This window comes from Poecilia reticulata, chromosome 15 (assembly GCF_904066995.2).
Source record: "Poecilia reticulata chromosome 15, P_reticulata-male-v2, whole genome shotgun sequence".
Classification (NCBI taxonomy): domain Eukaryota; kingdom Metazoa; phylum Chordata; class Actinopteri; order Cyprinodontiformes; family Poeciliidae; genus Poecilia; species Poecilia reticulata.
This window is the reverse complement of record NC_088844.1, coordinates 3,343,887-3,360,167: the sequence shown is the minus strand read 5'-3', so window position 1 is coordinate 3,360,167 and position 16,281 is coordinate 3,343,887. Positions and strand designations below refer to the sequence as shown.

General features: G+C 37.6%; 1 protein-coding gene across 4 annotated transcripts; it reads left to right on the top strand.

The window, feature by feature from the left end:
- Positions 1–3,086: 3,086 nt before the first annotated feature.
- mcm8 (minichromosome maintenance 8 homologous recombination repair factor) lies at positions 3,087–16,063 on the top strand. Of its 4 annotated transcripts, none has more exons than XM_008429069.3 (21): positions 3,088–3,254; positions 3,777–3,975; positions 4,128–4,193; positions 4,808–4,890; positions 4,975–5,124; positions 5,235–5,332; positions 5,402–5,600; positions 6,806–6,891; positions 7,340–7,485; positions 7,629–7,703; positions 7,785–7,923; positions 9,662–9,692; positions 9,788–9,925; positions 10,896–10,956; positions 11,133–11,213; positions 11,732–11,927; positions 12,021–12,234; positions 13,552–13,761; positions 13,854–13,930; positions 15,193–15,382; positions 15,521–16,063. In XM_008429069.3, the coding sequence occupies exons 2-21, from the start codon at positions 3,789–3,791 to the stop codon at positions 15,611–15,613; spliced, it is 2,520 nt and encodes an 839-aa protein (XP_008427291.1). In that variant the 5' UTR covers positions 3,088–3,254; positions 3,777–3,788; the 3' UTR covers positions 15,614–16,063. The 4 variants fall into 4 exon arrangements, with proteins under 4 accessions (XP_081472430.1, XP_008427291.1, XP_081472429.1 ...); XM_081616303.1 differs by having other exon boundaries at positions 4,808–4,905; XM_081616304.1 differs by lacking the exon at positions 15,521–16,063 and having other exon boundaries at positions 3,087–3,254; positions 4,808–4,905; positions 14,491–15,312.
- The last annotated feature ends 218 nt before the right edge of the window (positions 16,064–16,281 follow it).

Here is a 16,281-nt window from a genome sequence, read left to right as displayed (position 1 = left end):
CTTGAGTGTGTGCATCCTGGACTATTACTACTAACTACTGCAGGCCACAGTAGTTCAACTATTGATTTTTCCTCTCTATTCATTGTCTCTCTCCACCCCATCAGAACACACACTTGAGAAAATTTGTGACTTTTTTGATGTTGTTGTTGCTGCTGCAAGTTTTACTTTAGAAATGTGTTGACAAGCTTTGGTTTTTTTAAATGATTATCTTGAGTTGTGTCACTGAAATCATATTGAATTCAACTTTGTTGATGAAGATTTTTTTTTTCAGTTTAATGAAATTAACAAGTTTCTGGATCATATTTTGCAAATTTATCTTCAGATAACAGTTGTGTCTTTATAGCCATTTAATATTTTCATATTTTCTCAAGTTACAAACAGATATTTTAATATATTTAATGGCAATTAGCAAACACCTGATAGATCTGCACATCTGCTGTGGCTGTTAAAGGAGCTACTTTGCAGTGAAACACTGATAAAAACTTTAAAGAGTTAAAAGAGGGCCCATGTCATGATGACTTTGTGAAGGTAGTGTTTTAGAAAAAGTAGGACGTTCTTAAAGAGACATAGGCCTAATTTCAAGACATTAAATTACAAAATAAAATTTATTATAAGTCAAATCTGATATATGTATCATTTTTAGAATAACTGAAGTTAACATAGTTACTTAATTGTGCTGTAAATGTAAATGCCTCAAAAGTATATGATACTGTCCATTAAGATGTACTTTATTGATCCCAAAATTGGGAAATTCTTGGGCAACAGCTGCATGACATACAAGAAACACATAATATGCTGAACATTAAATAAAATGTAAAATATACTGATATAAAATAAAATCCAGTTTCCATACAATTAGAAAAATTAAGTAGATAATAGTTATTTATCAAATGATAAAAAAAATGTAATCAAATAATTAAATTTGATTTAGAAAACTATGCTTTTATACTGAAAATGTGACTCTTGCAAATGTCATTAACCCTAAATCCACGGATAATTTGTCAAAAATGCAGAAGTGTAAGTAAATCTGAAGTTAAATTAAGGAGAAATTCACATATATTCCTGCCAAACTCGATAGAACTCATTAAGCAACAAAAACATATAAAGCACATTCACATGTTAGAATGGCCCACTCAAAGTCCAGACCTAAATATTGTTGGGAATCAATGGTAAAATTAGAAAATTGCTGGTGAGCGTTAGATCTATTTTACAAAGAAGAATGGGGGGAAACAAATTAGCTGTTGAGAAAATGTAGAGGTGTGCTCCTCAGAATGTGTAAATGACTTGTATTTATACTGATGTAATTCTGAATTGATAACAAATAGTGCAGCTCTTTCAATACTTACTAGTATGTTGTTATTATAAAAATGTCCAGAAGATGGGGCTAGATAACTAATATGGATTTCTTGTCCTCTAGTCACTCTACAATTTCAGTTTGTTACTACAATTTATTTTTATCAAAGCCACAATAGTCTTATCAAACAGCATGCAACTGAAGATATAACAAAACATATCAAATTAGCAGTTGGCAACATGATTGCGCTAGTAGAAAGTCCATCCATCCATTTTCTTCCGCTCATCCGGGGTCGGGTTGCAGGGGCAGCAGCATCAGAAGGGAGAAAGTAGAAAGTAAAGAACTGAACTCAAACCTTCATATAATTTGGCTCAAGTTTTCATATCACGTTTTGAGAAATAGCTTTTCTATATTTTGTTTTTTCTGTATGTGAATTTTCATCAGTTTTCTTATATGCTGTTTACAAACTGTTGTCTATGCTCATTTTTATTTTTTTTTTTTTTACTGCCTATTTTATATCTAAGGGCAGATTGCCTTGAGGCTAGTCAGTTTGCCTGGATGTTTTTCTTTCACATTTTTCACAGCTGAAAATGTATGTCTGTGGCCACATATTGGCTCCTATGCATTATTACACTTGGGTGTTTCAGAAACACTTATATATACAGGTCCTTCTAAAAAAAATTAGCATATTGTGATAAAGTTCATTATTTTCCATAATGTAATGATAAAAATTAAACTGTCATATATTTTAGATTCATTGCACAACAACTGAAATATTTCAGGTCTTTTATTGTTTTAATACTGATGATTTTGGCAAACAGCTCATGAAAACCCAAAATCCCTGTCTCAAAAAATTAGCTCATTAAAAGGTTCTCTGAACAAGCAGTTAACCTCATCATCTGATACAACAAAGTAACTCTAAACACCTGCAAAAGATTCCTGAGGCTTTTAAAAACTCCCAGCCTGGTTCATTACTCAAAACCGCAATCATGGGTCAGACTGCTGACCTGACTGCTGTCCAGAAGGCCATCATTGACGCTGAAAAGCTTTATGGAGATGAAGATTTCATTTTTCAGCACCACCTGCTCACAGTGCCAAAACCACTGGTATTACTGACCATGGTGTTACTGTGCTCAGTTGGCCTGCCAACTCTCCTGACCTGAACCCCATAGAGAATCTGTGGGATATTGTGAAGAGAAAGTTGAGAGACCAAGACCCAAAACTCTGGATGAGCTTAAGGCTATCGATGCATCCTGGGCTCCATGACACCTCAGCAGAGCCACAGGCTGATGGCCTCCATGCCGCATTGAAGGCTGCAAAAGGATTCCTGACCAAGTATTGAGTCCATAACTGAACATAATTATTTGAAGGTTGACATTTTTGGCATTAAAACAATAAATAATAAATAAAAATTATTTATTCGACCAATAAAAATGTCTTTTATTGGTCGGATGAAATATGCTAATTTTTTGAGACAGGGATTTTGGGTTTTTATGAGCTGTATGCCAAAATCATCAGTATTAAAAGAATAAAAGACCTGAAATATTTCAGTTGGTTTGCAATGAATCTAAAATATAAGACAGTTATATTAATTTTTAATTAATTTTTATCATTACATTATGAACTTTTTTATTATATATATATATATATATATATATATATATATATATATATATATATATATATATATATATATATATATATATATATATATAAATTCTCAGCGAGAGAGAGAGATTCAATCTATTCCTGTAGTTATTTTGATGTCCTTCAGAGGGCAGTATAGCACCTCGCAACCTGGGGTGTTGTAAGCAGCAGCAGAAGAAGCTTGTTGTCAGTGGAGGGAATTTTGACACTTTAGTTAGCTAACAAATTATCGAAGCGTTTCGGGGAAGATGATATTTAGTGGACTGGTCTAGTTACAGAGCAGTTATAGTATCTTATCGACTCAAAACGAAAGGTATGTACGACCTTATGTAGTTTTCATAGATTTCCTATGATAATATAAGGTAATAATAATAATGAGATTCTTTAAGCAATCCCTGTGTAACTGAAAACAACTAAAAAAATTAGGTGTTACGTGGGTACCGGTGGCGCAGGGGCACAGCGTACGACCCGCGGCCGTCACAGGTTCGAATCTCGGCCAGATGACCTGTGCCGCATGTCTCTCTTTCATAACCCATTTTCATCATGTCTGACAACCGTTAAATAAAAGCCAACAGAGCTGGGAAACACCTTAAAAAGCAAGTGTTTGTGGTTAAAAATAACTATGTAGGGTACCTGTTTTATTCATTGGCTCCATCAAGTGATAGAAGTGTTGGCCATGTCTTATTTCTCTTGGAAGACTGCAGTGATAAATCCTGTGCTAGATGTGCGATCTCCTTTTTACAGTGACTCGTTTGTGTACGCAGCAGGTGTGTTTTCATTTAACTAAGCATTTTTAAAAAAGTGAAATCTGTGCTTCTAACTCAAATTTTTTTAGACTTTTCCCCCAATGAGTACAGAGGGAACCTCTAGAGGCTCATGGAGAGGTGGGAACAAGGGATGGAGAGGAGGAGGTGGGAATGGATGGAGAGGACAGGGAGGGTGGAGGAGGCCGTGGAGAGGAGGGTCAGCAGCAGGAGGTGGAGGGAGCCGAGGAGGTGGTGTTAGTGGAAATCCATCTTTAAGCTCCCAGAGAGGTGAGCTCCATTATTATATCTGTATCTAGTAGGAATTTTGCTTTTTTTATTTCAAATCACCTAAAAAATGTCATGTCACCATTTTTATTAGTTTAGAACAAATAAAAAGTTCTTACAGCTTCATCCAGACTGCTTTACTGTTGTCCACTCAGCCCCAATCCAGACCACTCTTGATGCACTGTGTCCATACAAAGGCTGGGCTCTGTATTTCACAGAAGGTAAGTCAATGTGTCATTACAGGACATATTAGCCTCATATTTTAACTTAACTTGGTAAAATTTCAATGATTTGTATGTTAATAATTATTTTTGCATTTTGTTTTGTTATGAGAAGCCTTACAGCCTAATTTTATTAATTTGTTCTGTTACAAAAGAAGGCATTTTTCTACGTTTGTGTAATGCAGGGGTCCCCAAGGCCGGTGCTTGAGGGTCGGCATCCTGCATGATTTAGTTCTCTCCCTGGTGGTAGTAACAACCTTTTCAGCATGTCAATGTTCTTCTTAGGCCTCTAATCAGCCATCATTTGATCTAGGTGAGCTAAACCAGGGAGAGAACTAAAACATGCAGGATGCCGGCCCTCGAGGACCCACTTTGGGGACCACTGGTGTAATGTTTAAATTTGAATCCTTGTGTGTTCACAATTTTTTACGGTTTCACCAAAAATGCTCTTTAACCCGTCTTTGCTTTCACTGCCACTGGTGTATCAAAAAACATATTTAAAATTAGTTAGCAAACAAAGTTTAGCCTGGCAGAAATGAAGTAAAGCCTGACTGTACACAGCATAAGTAAAATCTGTATTTATTTTGAGAATATTTCCATTTTTTCCTGCTAAGGTTTCATAGAGAGCTCACCCAGTGTGGAGAAGATCAAAGTGTTTGAGAAGTACTTCATATCCCAGATCCATCTGTATGATAAAGTCAGTCCTGTGTTGGTATGTTTTTATGATTTGTGTTTTCTCGGCAAAAGGTGAGTAAAAGAGAACAGTTGTGTTTTTCTGTAGGATGATATTGAGCGCCAGGGCAGTGTGCTGGTGGATTACACAGATTTAACTGGGAATAAAGCCGTGTGTGAAGCTCTCACTGACATTGTGACAGACCTGCGGGAACAGCCAGACATGATACTGAACTGTTTGGGCGTGGCCATTCATCAGGTAAACACAAAAAGCCATTGAATGTAATATTCTTACCATAAATCTATTTTAATTTGTGAAGTTAGTCCGCTTGCTGTTACATTTCCAACTGAAGAGCGTGTGTGCTTCAGGTATTGACTGCAGATTTGGAAAAACAAGCTGCAGAGCTCCAAGACGAGGAACTTCCTGTTGCTACACCAATCATCAATATTCCTCATATCAGTGTGAGGTACTGACCGCCGTACAGAGCAGGAAGTTGTTCTACTGTCCCAGCTGAGCTGTAGGTTCTCCCTCGCAGGCTGTATAACTACGAGCCGCTGACTCCACTGCGGACTTTGCGAGCCAGTGTGTTCGGCCGGATGGTGTGTGTGAGAGGAACCGTGGTCCGGGTGAGCAACATCAGACCTCAGTGTACCAGGATGGCGTTCAAGTGCCAGACCTGCACCAGCACTCTGACCCTACCACTGCAGCATGGGAAATATGCAACACCTACGAAGGTTAGAACACACAGTTCAAAGTGATCTGGGTTGGTTTCACAAATTTGGTGACTTTGGGACTTTTCACAAGCAGACATCTTCAGTATGTTTTGTGACTCCAGGCACTTGAGGCTACCACTGACTAGTTGCTAGTAAACCCTTGCTAGCTAGTTTGTGAATACTGCTTGCTAAAAAGTTATTTGGATTAAAACCCAATGCACTAGTCATAAACATTAGTTAAACGCCAAAGCACTATTCCAGCATGCTATTAGCAGAAGCTAATGCTAACCTGCTAAATTCAACTATGTTAACTTATCAACTGGTGGGACCAAAATCACCAAAAACAGCTGAAAAGGTATACCCAAATTAAATCATCTGCTGTTCTTGAACAATTTGGAGTACATGCAAAAACTTGGTCTCTTTATGAAGAAGACAAGCTAAATTTTCCATTTTTGCAGTCAAAAATATACTCCAACTGTAAGTGGTTTGTAGTTATTACGTTTGAAACAAAAAAATGTAAGAATTTTGCTTCAAAATTTTTTTTCATTTTTATTTCTTTTCAATACACATTGAGTGTTGAATGTATGGACTGGAAAATACAATAAATCTGTTGAATAAAGTATTCTGCTCGTGGATTCCAAGAATGATTAAAATAGCACACAAAAAAAATGTCATTTTTGACATTTATTTATGAGGATGTGCAGGTGTTGTCCAAGTGTTCCATCCGGAGTCTCCATTCGGCATCTCCAAACGGCCCACTTGGACAATCACTGTCACTCCTCAGTGCTTCAACACTGGGGAGGGACAGTCCTCAGTGTGGACTGAGTACTCATCGATGGGCCATTATGGCCCCTCGACCCCTCCCCCCACCCCGCACATTAGAGGCACGGTGACCCCCTCTTTAGCTGAAAGTTTTCAAATCTACATTCATTTATCTGGAAATGTTCATTTAGAGGAGGCTAAGTGCTCCAACTGTTTTCAAAGTTATCAAAAATGTTAATGCATTAAAATGAAAAATTAGCTCTGCTATTTTCAAATTAGTGAAAATGTACCCATCACTGGTTTTTACCTATTTTATGTTATTTTTAAGCACTAAGCAATTTTACTATGACTGTTTTCCACTGAAAAAAGGCTTTTTCACCCATAAAGATAATTCCATGTACATAACTCTGTTCCCTGTTTGGTCTCTAAAACAATGACACAGTTTTGTTTGTTTTATCACATAGTGTATCCAGCCTGGATGTCGTACTCGTTCCTTCCTCCCTCTTCGAAGTTCTCCCTCCACAAAGACAGTAGACTGGCAAATCATCAAGTAAGGGCATAATGACCATATTCTCTGTGTAGAGGAGATGAAAACTATTTCATTTGGTCTACAGAGAATATAATATCAGCTGTACATTTTTGTTGGGACATTGTACAGACAGATTTATTGGGTTATGAAGGATTGTTTATTTATTGTTTTACATGCTGGTGATTTCAGAAGGCGTGGTCTTCAGATATTGCAAGTTCTACAATTTTGTGACATAAATTTTGTTTTAAAAAAAATCTATGTTTTTTATGTGTCTGTAATTTACTACGTAACAGATTTAGCAAGGCTTTTGTAGCACATATATCATTTTAAAAAAAAGTTAAACATTTTAAAAATTGTTTAGGGAGCTGTAATTTTATCTCCATATGAAATTAAAAAGATTTTGAAAGGCAGATCAAAAGTGAAAAAAGTGTTTGTTGATCTCTGAAACGCATCTCTCTCGCCTCCTCAGGGTGCAGGAGTTGGTGGGCGGCGAGCAGAGGGAGACGGGACGAATCCCTCGCACCGTGGAGTGTCACCTGACCTCCGACCTCTGTGACAGCTGCGTCCCAGGAGACGCAGTCACCGTTACGGGGATAGTCAGAGTCATCAATGACGGTGCGAACATACATATGTTGAATTAATATCTGATCATGGTTAGAGATGTACCCTCAGCAGTGACAATAAGACTAACCTCAGACGCCACCTGTCCAGTCAGATGTCTTCATCACATAGTTCAAACATCTGCTTTCTGACTGCAGGCAGCTCCAGAGGAAATAAAGATCAATGCATGTTTCTCCTCTACATCGAAGCTACTTCAGTCAGCAACACCAAAGGTACCGGCAGGCATGTTTTTGATCCATGCCACATTTCCCTCTAAGAATTCAGGATAAAGATAATATGAGCTGAATATTCAGGTCAGCTGTCTAAGTGTGGAGGTGAAGGGTCAGGAGGATCGAGGGAAGATCGCACAGGAGGAGAGGAGTTCAGTCTGAAGGAGCTCTACGCCATCCAGGAGATCCAGTCACAGCCGAACCTGCTGCGTCTCATCGTGCAGTAAGTGTATCGCTGTCTGCAGTATGTTTGACTGCTTTGTGCTTCGTGGTATTATTATAAAATCATCAAAAGGTTCAAAATAATGATTTGTGTAAATCTTCACAGTCGGGCATGAAAAATACGATAGTGAGGGGAAATCAAACAAAAGAGTTCAATGTGTTTTTATTGCTGCGTTTGGCGATATGGACTGTGATGGCAAGCCACACCACAGCAGTGCCAGAATTTCTAGATATTATATGATACATAAATGTGCTAATAGACCGATCATAGAGATATACCTTTTAGTTTTTGGACTTAGTAAGACTTTTTTTTGAACACATGACCTATATGGATCTGTTTAATTGAACTGGATGAAATGTTTAACATGTCATTAATTCTAAAGTAAAATTACTTGCAGATCAATTCTGCTCTGCTACATCAGACCCTTCTGTTTAAAAGGAGTCATTTTAAACATAAAGATTCCCTTTATGTTTAAAATGAATAAGGATGACTCTGACTCTGGGCGTCCAGCTACCATGACCGATTGCAGGTTTGAGAAGATCGACCAGATACACACACACACAAAAATTTTATTCTAAAATTGTTGATTTATTATTATCTCAGTAAATTTCAATTAGTGATGTTAAATAAAAAACAAAACCGACATCATTGTCAGATTTGTTTTTTCTACTAATTTTTTTCACTGGTTGTTCCACAAGAGCATGAATAGTAAGTCATTTCAAATATATGAATATGAAGTTATTGGCAGCTTGCTGATTCCTTCTCTTCCAGGAAAGTTTAGCAGCTAAAACTGAACTGCAACTTCTGTGAAGAGAGGAAAAAATCAGAGGAAAAGATTAACTTAAAAACTGAAATAACAGCAAATATCACAACATTGACGGTAGTAGGAGACAGTAGCAGAGATATCTCAGGATATTCATTAGAAGGAAATCCTAAAAACTGGTTGAGCATGTGATTTATTTAACATGACCTGGTCAAAGTTGAAACCACCTACTACAGGACATGTTAAGGGTCCATCTGTCCATTTATGCATTTTAGGATTTTTTTTTGTGATGTTTTTCTTACGATGGCCAAAATTAATGGATATATCTGCAGTGAATTGAAAACTTCTGTATTTACACACAAGACTGAGAAGTCTTCCAATTTAAATCTGAAAAAGTCTGGAGTTCATCTGAATCGTTGTAGAATTGCGCCGCTCAGCAGGTTGGAGCAGGTCTGTACTTTCATTGAGATTTTTTTTTCTTTTTCAAACTTTCATTCCTGCCTTTCTGGAGGAAATTACTTTTTTTGACAAATGTTCCTTTATGTTTTGGATGCAGTGTAGTTGTACAGATTTTTGGCAATATTTTTCATGCTTTGATATTTGGTGATAATGTGTAACCATAGCAACTGGGTAGCCTGTGATTAACATTGGGAAAGCTGAAATAATATCAACTGAAGCTAGAAATATATTTAATTTCCCTTTGGTGTCAATAAAATATGTTTGAATTTGAATCCTATTGTAGACATATTTTAAATTCTATTTAAAGCTCTAAATTTCAGAGTTTATCTGTGTTCATTTTTTCCTGTGTTCTTGACTTTTCTCTTAATTTGAAATGAGCATTGCTCTTCTAGGAGTTATACTTCAGACAGTATTGATTTAAAATTGGTGAAATCCAGCAGCCATGTAATGATCTGATTAAAACAGCTTTAACATGTGTCAAGTTCTTAATGTGTGCTCTTCTCTGACTTCTTCCAGCTCTTTGTGTCCTGCCATCTTTGGCCATCTGGTGAGTTCAGACTGAAATTACACTCTGATTTTGTAGAGCAATCAAACACGCTGCTCATATTCAGTGTTCATGCTGGTTTTCCTGTGCGTTGGCAGCTGGTGAAGGCTGGCCTGGCTTTGGCGTTGTTTGGAGGCAGACAGAAACACACAGACAAGAGCAGCGTCCCAGTGAGAGGAGACCCTCACATCCTGGTGGTGGGAGACCCTGGACTGGGGAAGAGTCAGATGTTACAGGTAACACAGAGGAGCTGTCCCAATAAGCAATTTATTAGTTAATTGCATGATAGATTAAAATGAGCTCAGTGATTTTCATTCTGGTGATACATTTTTTTTGAAGGGTTATTTTGTTCACAGTCTTCATATTCCTTTTTATTAAAGGTTTTGGCTGTGTGTGGTTTTTATTTCTGCTCTTTGTATCATTTTTGGTTCTCGAGTTTTTTTATATTTAAAATATCTCCCAGTTTCAGTGTGGAGTGTTTATGTACAAAATTAAAGTTTATTAGTCTTTAAGAGGACAAACTTATGTCATTATTAACATATTTCTTGAATGGGAAGTGTTATCCAAAATTAACTTTTCTGAGCTTGGCATCATGTCATACTGTTAATCTTTCATCAAAAACATACGTGGAGTTTTGTTTTGATTTTTCTCATGAATGTTTGAAAAATCCTTTAATCTCCCGTGGCAACCATTCACTTGTGCACAACACTTTTGTGGACCTAGCTCTGCCTTTGAGGATAAAGCTCCTCCTCAGAGTTGCAGTTTCCAACCTTCCGGCTCATTCAGCTCCTTCAGACTAGTCAGCAGCAATTAGCAGACATCTACTGGAACTACGCATCTGCTGAGCTCTTTATAGGAGCTACTTCTCAGTAAAACACTAGTAAAAACGTTGTTAAAGGGTTAATAGAGGAGCCATGTTGTGATGCCTTTAAAAGTAAATAAATGTATACTCAGCGCTTTTGTAACAAGTTCACATAGTTATTTGATTGTGCTATAAAATGGCACTTTGTGACTGGAATACGCACAATACTGCCCCTTTATAAATGATCTCAAAACAATTTTTGTTTTATTGTCTATTGCATTAATTTGTGGGACAATTCATCATCCAGTAAAAGTTGTAATTGTGATCCTGATCCTTTTGTGACAGTACCGACTGAGATGGTTTAACTGTTCATATCTTTTTTGTTTCTGTTCCTCCTCCAACAGGCGGTGTGTAACGTGGCTCCAAGGGGAATCTATGTATGCGGCAACAGCACCAGCACTACGGGTAAGCCTCTATGTGCCTATACTTCAAATCCTAGAATTGAAAGAGTGTATTGTATTGTTTTGTTTTGGGGGTTTTTTTTTACCTTGACTGTATCTCTTTTTACACACTCTGTTCTTTTGACTATGGTTATATATACTCTAGTTCCAAAATGTTGCATTTTGTGTTTATCTCCAAAGGACTAACAGTGAGTCTGTCCAGAGACTCTGGAACAGGAGATTATGCTCTGGAGGCAGGTGCTTTGGTGTTGGCTGACCAAGGTAATATATGCATGTGAACTTTCCTCTGGGAAAGATTATTTGAAATTCCCCAAAACTAACAGCGTTATTAATTTTCCATATTGATTTTTTTTTCACTGCTGGGTACAAACATTGATGAAATTACTGTGCGGCTTAGCAGTGAAAATTTCACCAATGTACTTAAGTATCTGATAGTTGATAAGTTTATTTCAAGACTAATATATGTGAAGGTTTTTAAACATAGACTGTATGCAAAAACAGATGTATTGCAGAAATGTTGATTGTGAATTGTGAATACCTCAAAATGTGATAAAACAAACTGGTGGTGGTACTTTAGTGCCACCACCAGTTTGTAGTAATTTCATTCCTCTGTGTAAACACTTTTACTGAACTAACTTTGCCAATATTCCGCTAGTGTCAAAAATATTACATTTTGCATTTGCTGTGTTACTATGGATTTGAAGTCCATGTTGCCTGTTGTTGATTGGCACCTTCTGTGTCAGGCTGACTTCCTGTTTTCCTGCTTCCTGTACTTCCAGGCCTTTGTTGCATTGATGAGTTCGACAAGCTGGGGAGCCAGCAGCAGGCTCTGCTGGAAGCCATGGAGCAGCAGTCGGTAAGTCTGGCTAAGGCCGGCATCGTCTCCTCTCTGCCTGCTAGAACGTCTGTTGTTGCTGCTGCTAACCCCGTCGGAGGCCACTACAACAGAGGGAAGACTGTCTCTGAAAATCTAAAGTGAGTTTTCACCTCTAGTAACTTCCAGCAGCTGCTTCAGGTGGATGGAACCGTGGAACAGTTGGCTTTAATTTCCTTCTGGTGTGTCCGTAGAATGGGCTCCGCCCTCCTCTCCCGCTTCGACGTTGTCTTCCTTCTTCTGGACATCCCAGATGAGTCACATGACCGCAAGCTGTCCGAGCATGTCATGGCCAACAGGGCGGGGAAAGGTAGAACCAGCAGCGCCACGGTGACCAGAACAAGTAATGACCCCGAGACTTCCATCCTGCTGCAGCATGCAGCCATGCCTCTGTCTGAACGACTGCAGGTAAAACTTTTTTTTAGATGCTGATGTTTGTGGGTAGGATGGATCTCCTGCAGTGGCCTGTCTTTCAGCAGCTTTGAAGAAGACTCTGACTAAAGATCCTCTGTTGCTGTCTGATACTTAGGATGCTCTGGGTTGTCTGTAATCTTTTTGATTTTATAAAGAATCCTTCCTTTCATAATGTCATCCAGAGATTCCAAACTAGTCTCCAGAACAGAGCCAGCCTTTTCTACCAGGCAGTCTAAAACAATCTGGTCTTTTTAAAATAAGTGAGTGTATCATACTTTAGTGCCTCCACCAGTTTATAGTCATTTCATTCCTCTGTGTAAACACTTTTACTGAACTAACTTTGCCAATATTCCGCTGGTGTCAAAAATATAACATTTTGCATTTGCTGTGTTACTATTAAATAAGAAATGCAATAAAAATCATGTGAATAACTCTGTCCATTCAATAGGTCATTAAACAGCATGCTGCACCAGCAGCAATATCCGGTTGTTAAATGTGTGACTCATGTGATGTGAAAAAAGTGTTTCCATTGCAGTTTTGCAAAATTAATTAATTTTGATATAGCTAAAAATACCACCTCACCCTAGTGCCAAAACTTACTTTATCAAAAAATTTTTATTTTTTCAAAATTGCTGTGTTTCTATTAAGAGGCATATTTTCGTAATGTCAAATTGTGCAGTTTTATAGTCGATATAAATGCAGCTATTTAAGAGGCTACACCAGAGGACGCATCTCTGTGTCTGTCTGGGAGAAGGACTGAACAAAACTGTCTTTGAAGCATTTAAACTCCCTCTGTTATGGCACATGCCAGGTTTGAAATGTCAGTGACCTTGTAGGGCAGATGATTGTCCCTTAGCAGTTTTACTTGCTCAAGCACTTCAAGGGAATGCAGTGGAAATTGCACCTTCTGTCGAAGGTGCCTACAGTTTAAAAAGTGAATTCTGTTTTATATTTGGAAAAGCCTGTTTTACATTCTTTTAAAGTTTTCCTTGGCTCCAAAAAGATCTCATTTCAACATTTACTCTTTAAATCATATTTTTGAGTTACAATCTTGTCCTCTTGACATGGAGATCTGTTGTCCTTCGTTCTTATCCTAACTTCTCTGTTTATGTTCAACACCAGAGCATGATGTAAGCTGGCACCAAAGTATCAGCTGACTGTAATGTTAGGATGAACTCTGTCAGACTCTTTATCTCATAGATGGCAACTCTAATACTGAACGTTAAAGTAGAGAGGTCTACTGAAACTTAAGCTCTCCTTGGCATTTGTACAGCCTGTGAAGATTCTACCAATCCCACCTGTTGTCTCCAGTTTCCAGCAAATGAATCGGTCGATGTGATTCCAACATGCCTGTTGAGGAAGTACATCAGCTACGCCCGTCAGTACGTCCGACCCACGCTGTCTCCTGAAGCGGCAAAAACCCTTCAAGATTTCTACCTATCTCTGAGATCCCAAGCGCACTCGGCTGATGCCACGCCCATCACCACACGGCAGCTGGAGTCCTTAATCAGGCTTACCGAGGTGGGTTGGCTTGGGCTGAGGTATTTAGTGAGTGCTTCGTACCTTGCTGGAGTTCTGACCTTCTTTTCCGGCAATTGTTTGATTTTCTCTAGGCAAGAGCCAAATTGGAGCTCAGAGAAGTGGCGACACAAAGTGATGCTGAAGATGTGGTGGAGATCATGAAACACAGGTAACTCTGCAGCAACGTCAGCAAATCAGAAGAGACTTTAGAGACTCCATGTTCTATTTATTTTTATCTCACTGTTTCGCCAATTAATGAAGTTCCTCACTGTAATAACCCTAAACAGTGCCTTCCAAAAGTATTTATAGCTATTTAACTTTTTCTATTGAGATATCCTGCAATCGACAAACACAAAGAAGTTCATAAATGTGAATGAAAGAAAAATGACATGATTTTCTACAATATTTTTTGAAAAAAGTCTAAAAATTGTGACACATTTGTATTTAAGCTGTCTGAATACTGAATACTGCCTGGAGTTATTTTTTGCTGCAATTAGTTATTTTGTGTATATTGCTACCAGCTTTACACATGTAAAAACTTAGGATTTCTGCTTATTTAGATTTTATTTAGGAGTATTTAGAGGAAGGGGGTGAGTACAACTGTAGGCCTGCCACAATAAGCAGTAAATCAATCAATCGAATGATAAAGTAAAACAAACTCAATAATTTCCATGTGCATGATTTATTGTTTTTCCTCTTTTCTCTCTCTTTCTTTCTCCCAAAAACTAGATGATAAAAGTCTTAAGTTTGCTGAATTTTGTTTAGAGACTTTGTTGATCATTTTATTTGTTTTTTTTTCCATTACTTTATTTATTTTGGATATTTAAAATTTCTTCCAGTCTTAACTGTTCATTAGAAATTACATATTATTGGTCTTTGAGAATGTGTTCTTGTATTACTATGCTGTTACCTTTGCATTACTTGACAATGGTCTCAAAACCAACAATGCTATCATTTATTGTGATAACTCCTGGGACAATTTATCATCCAGCAAAATGTGTTACCGTGACAGGCCTATATACAGATGCATTGAAGAAAAAAACAGAACAATTTGGAGAACCACACACTACTTTCAAGTTTGTGGTTGTAATATGAAAAAAACACTGAAAAGTTGAAGGTATATGAACATAATTGTAAAGCACTGTACTTCTTTTAACTGTGGATGCACAATATATCGATATCAGCTGATGTTAGTCATTTTTTAACATGTCAGTATTGGTCTGGAAAGTAAAACTGGGCCAATATTAACGTCCAAACAATGTTTATTTGTTTTCCATTTAAATTTTTACATCGGTGCATCCCTACTTTAGTTTTTTCTATTCTTTCTCGAAACAATCAAGGTAGTGTAAAAGTCTGCTTGTTTCTAGAGGTGAGGGCCTGTCTTATTGTGTTGTGTACTGCGACGTAAGCATCTTTTGTTTCCGTTTGAAGTCTAGCTGATACATATTCAGACGGCCTGGGAAACCTGGACTTTGAACGTTCTCAGCTCGGCTCTGGCATGAGTCAGCGAGGCGCTGCAAAGCGGCTGGTCAGCGCCCTCCACTCACACGCTCAGAGGACCAATCAGAAGCAGTTTGACCTGCAGACAATTCGATCTGTAGCTGACAAAATGAACATAAAGGTAAAAGTTCTTGGCCCGAAAAAAGTTAAACACATAGCCGTGCTCATCATTTAGATAATTATTACTGGGTGAGTAAAGTTAGTACATTCTCTACAATCCCAGTTCTAATGACAACTTTATGCTGTTGATTCCTTCCAGGTGATGGATTTTCAAGGTCTTTTGAGTTCCCTCAATGAACAGGGCTTCCTGCTTAAGAAAGGGCCCAAGTTGTACCAACTTCAGACCATGTGATTGCTGGACACTACTGCCCAACACAGACTTTACTTGGTGTTTGGTTGGTTATTTGTAAAATCGCTTTAAACTAAAAACACAAGAAAACCTGTGTGGGGATAATATTCTCAGGCAAAGAGTAGAGGGAATGCTGACGATCAGAAGAAAATAAGGGAGTGAATCCAGCCAAAAACCCTCTAAAGTGCGTCTTACGGGATGTCTGCTGCAGCATTTGTCAGGAATACAAGTTTCCAGCAGTAGTAGCTATTGTTCACATACGAGCTAAAGTGCATGAATATGCTAATTGTTTAATTTATATAATCTCACTACAGTTGTTTTCACAAATGAATTTTCTCTTTATGTAGATAATTGTGTAAAAATGTACAACTACTGTTTGTGCAAATTCTGTTGTAAATAAACTATTCTTTTCTGTCGAGCGTTTCATTAAATACAACAGACTTTATTTTAAAATGGGTTTTTAAATACTTTTTTTGAAACGGTGATTCTTAAACTCTATAGAAGCCCATTTGCGCCATGAAATGAAAAATAAACCAACAGGAAGTCATAATTTCGACTTTCAAAGTCATAATTATGAGATTAAAAGTCATAAAGTCGAAATTATGACTTTGAATCTCATAATTATGACTTTGAAAGTCGAAATTATGACTTTGAATCTCATAATTATGACT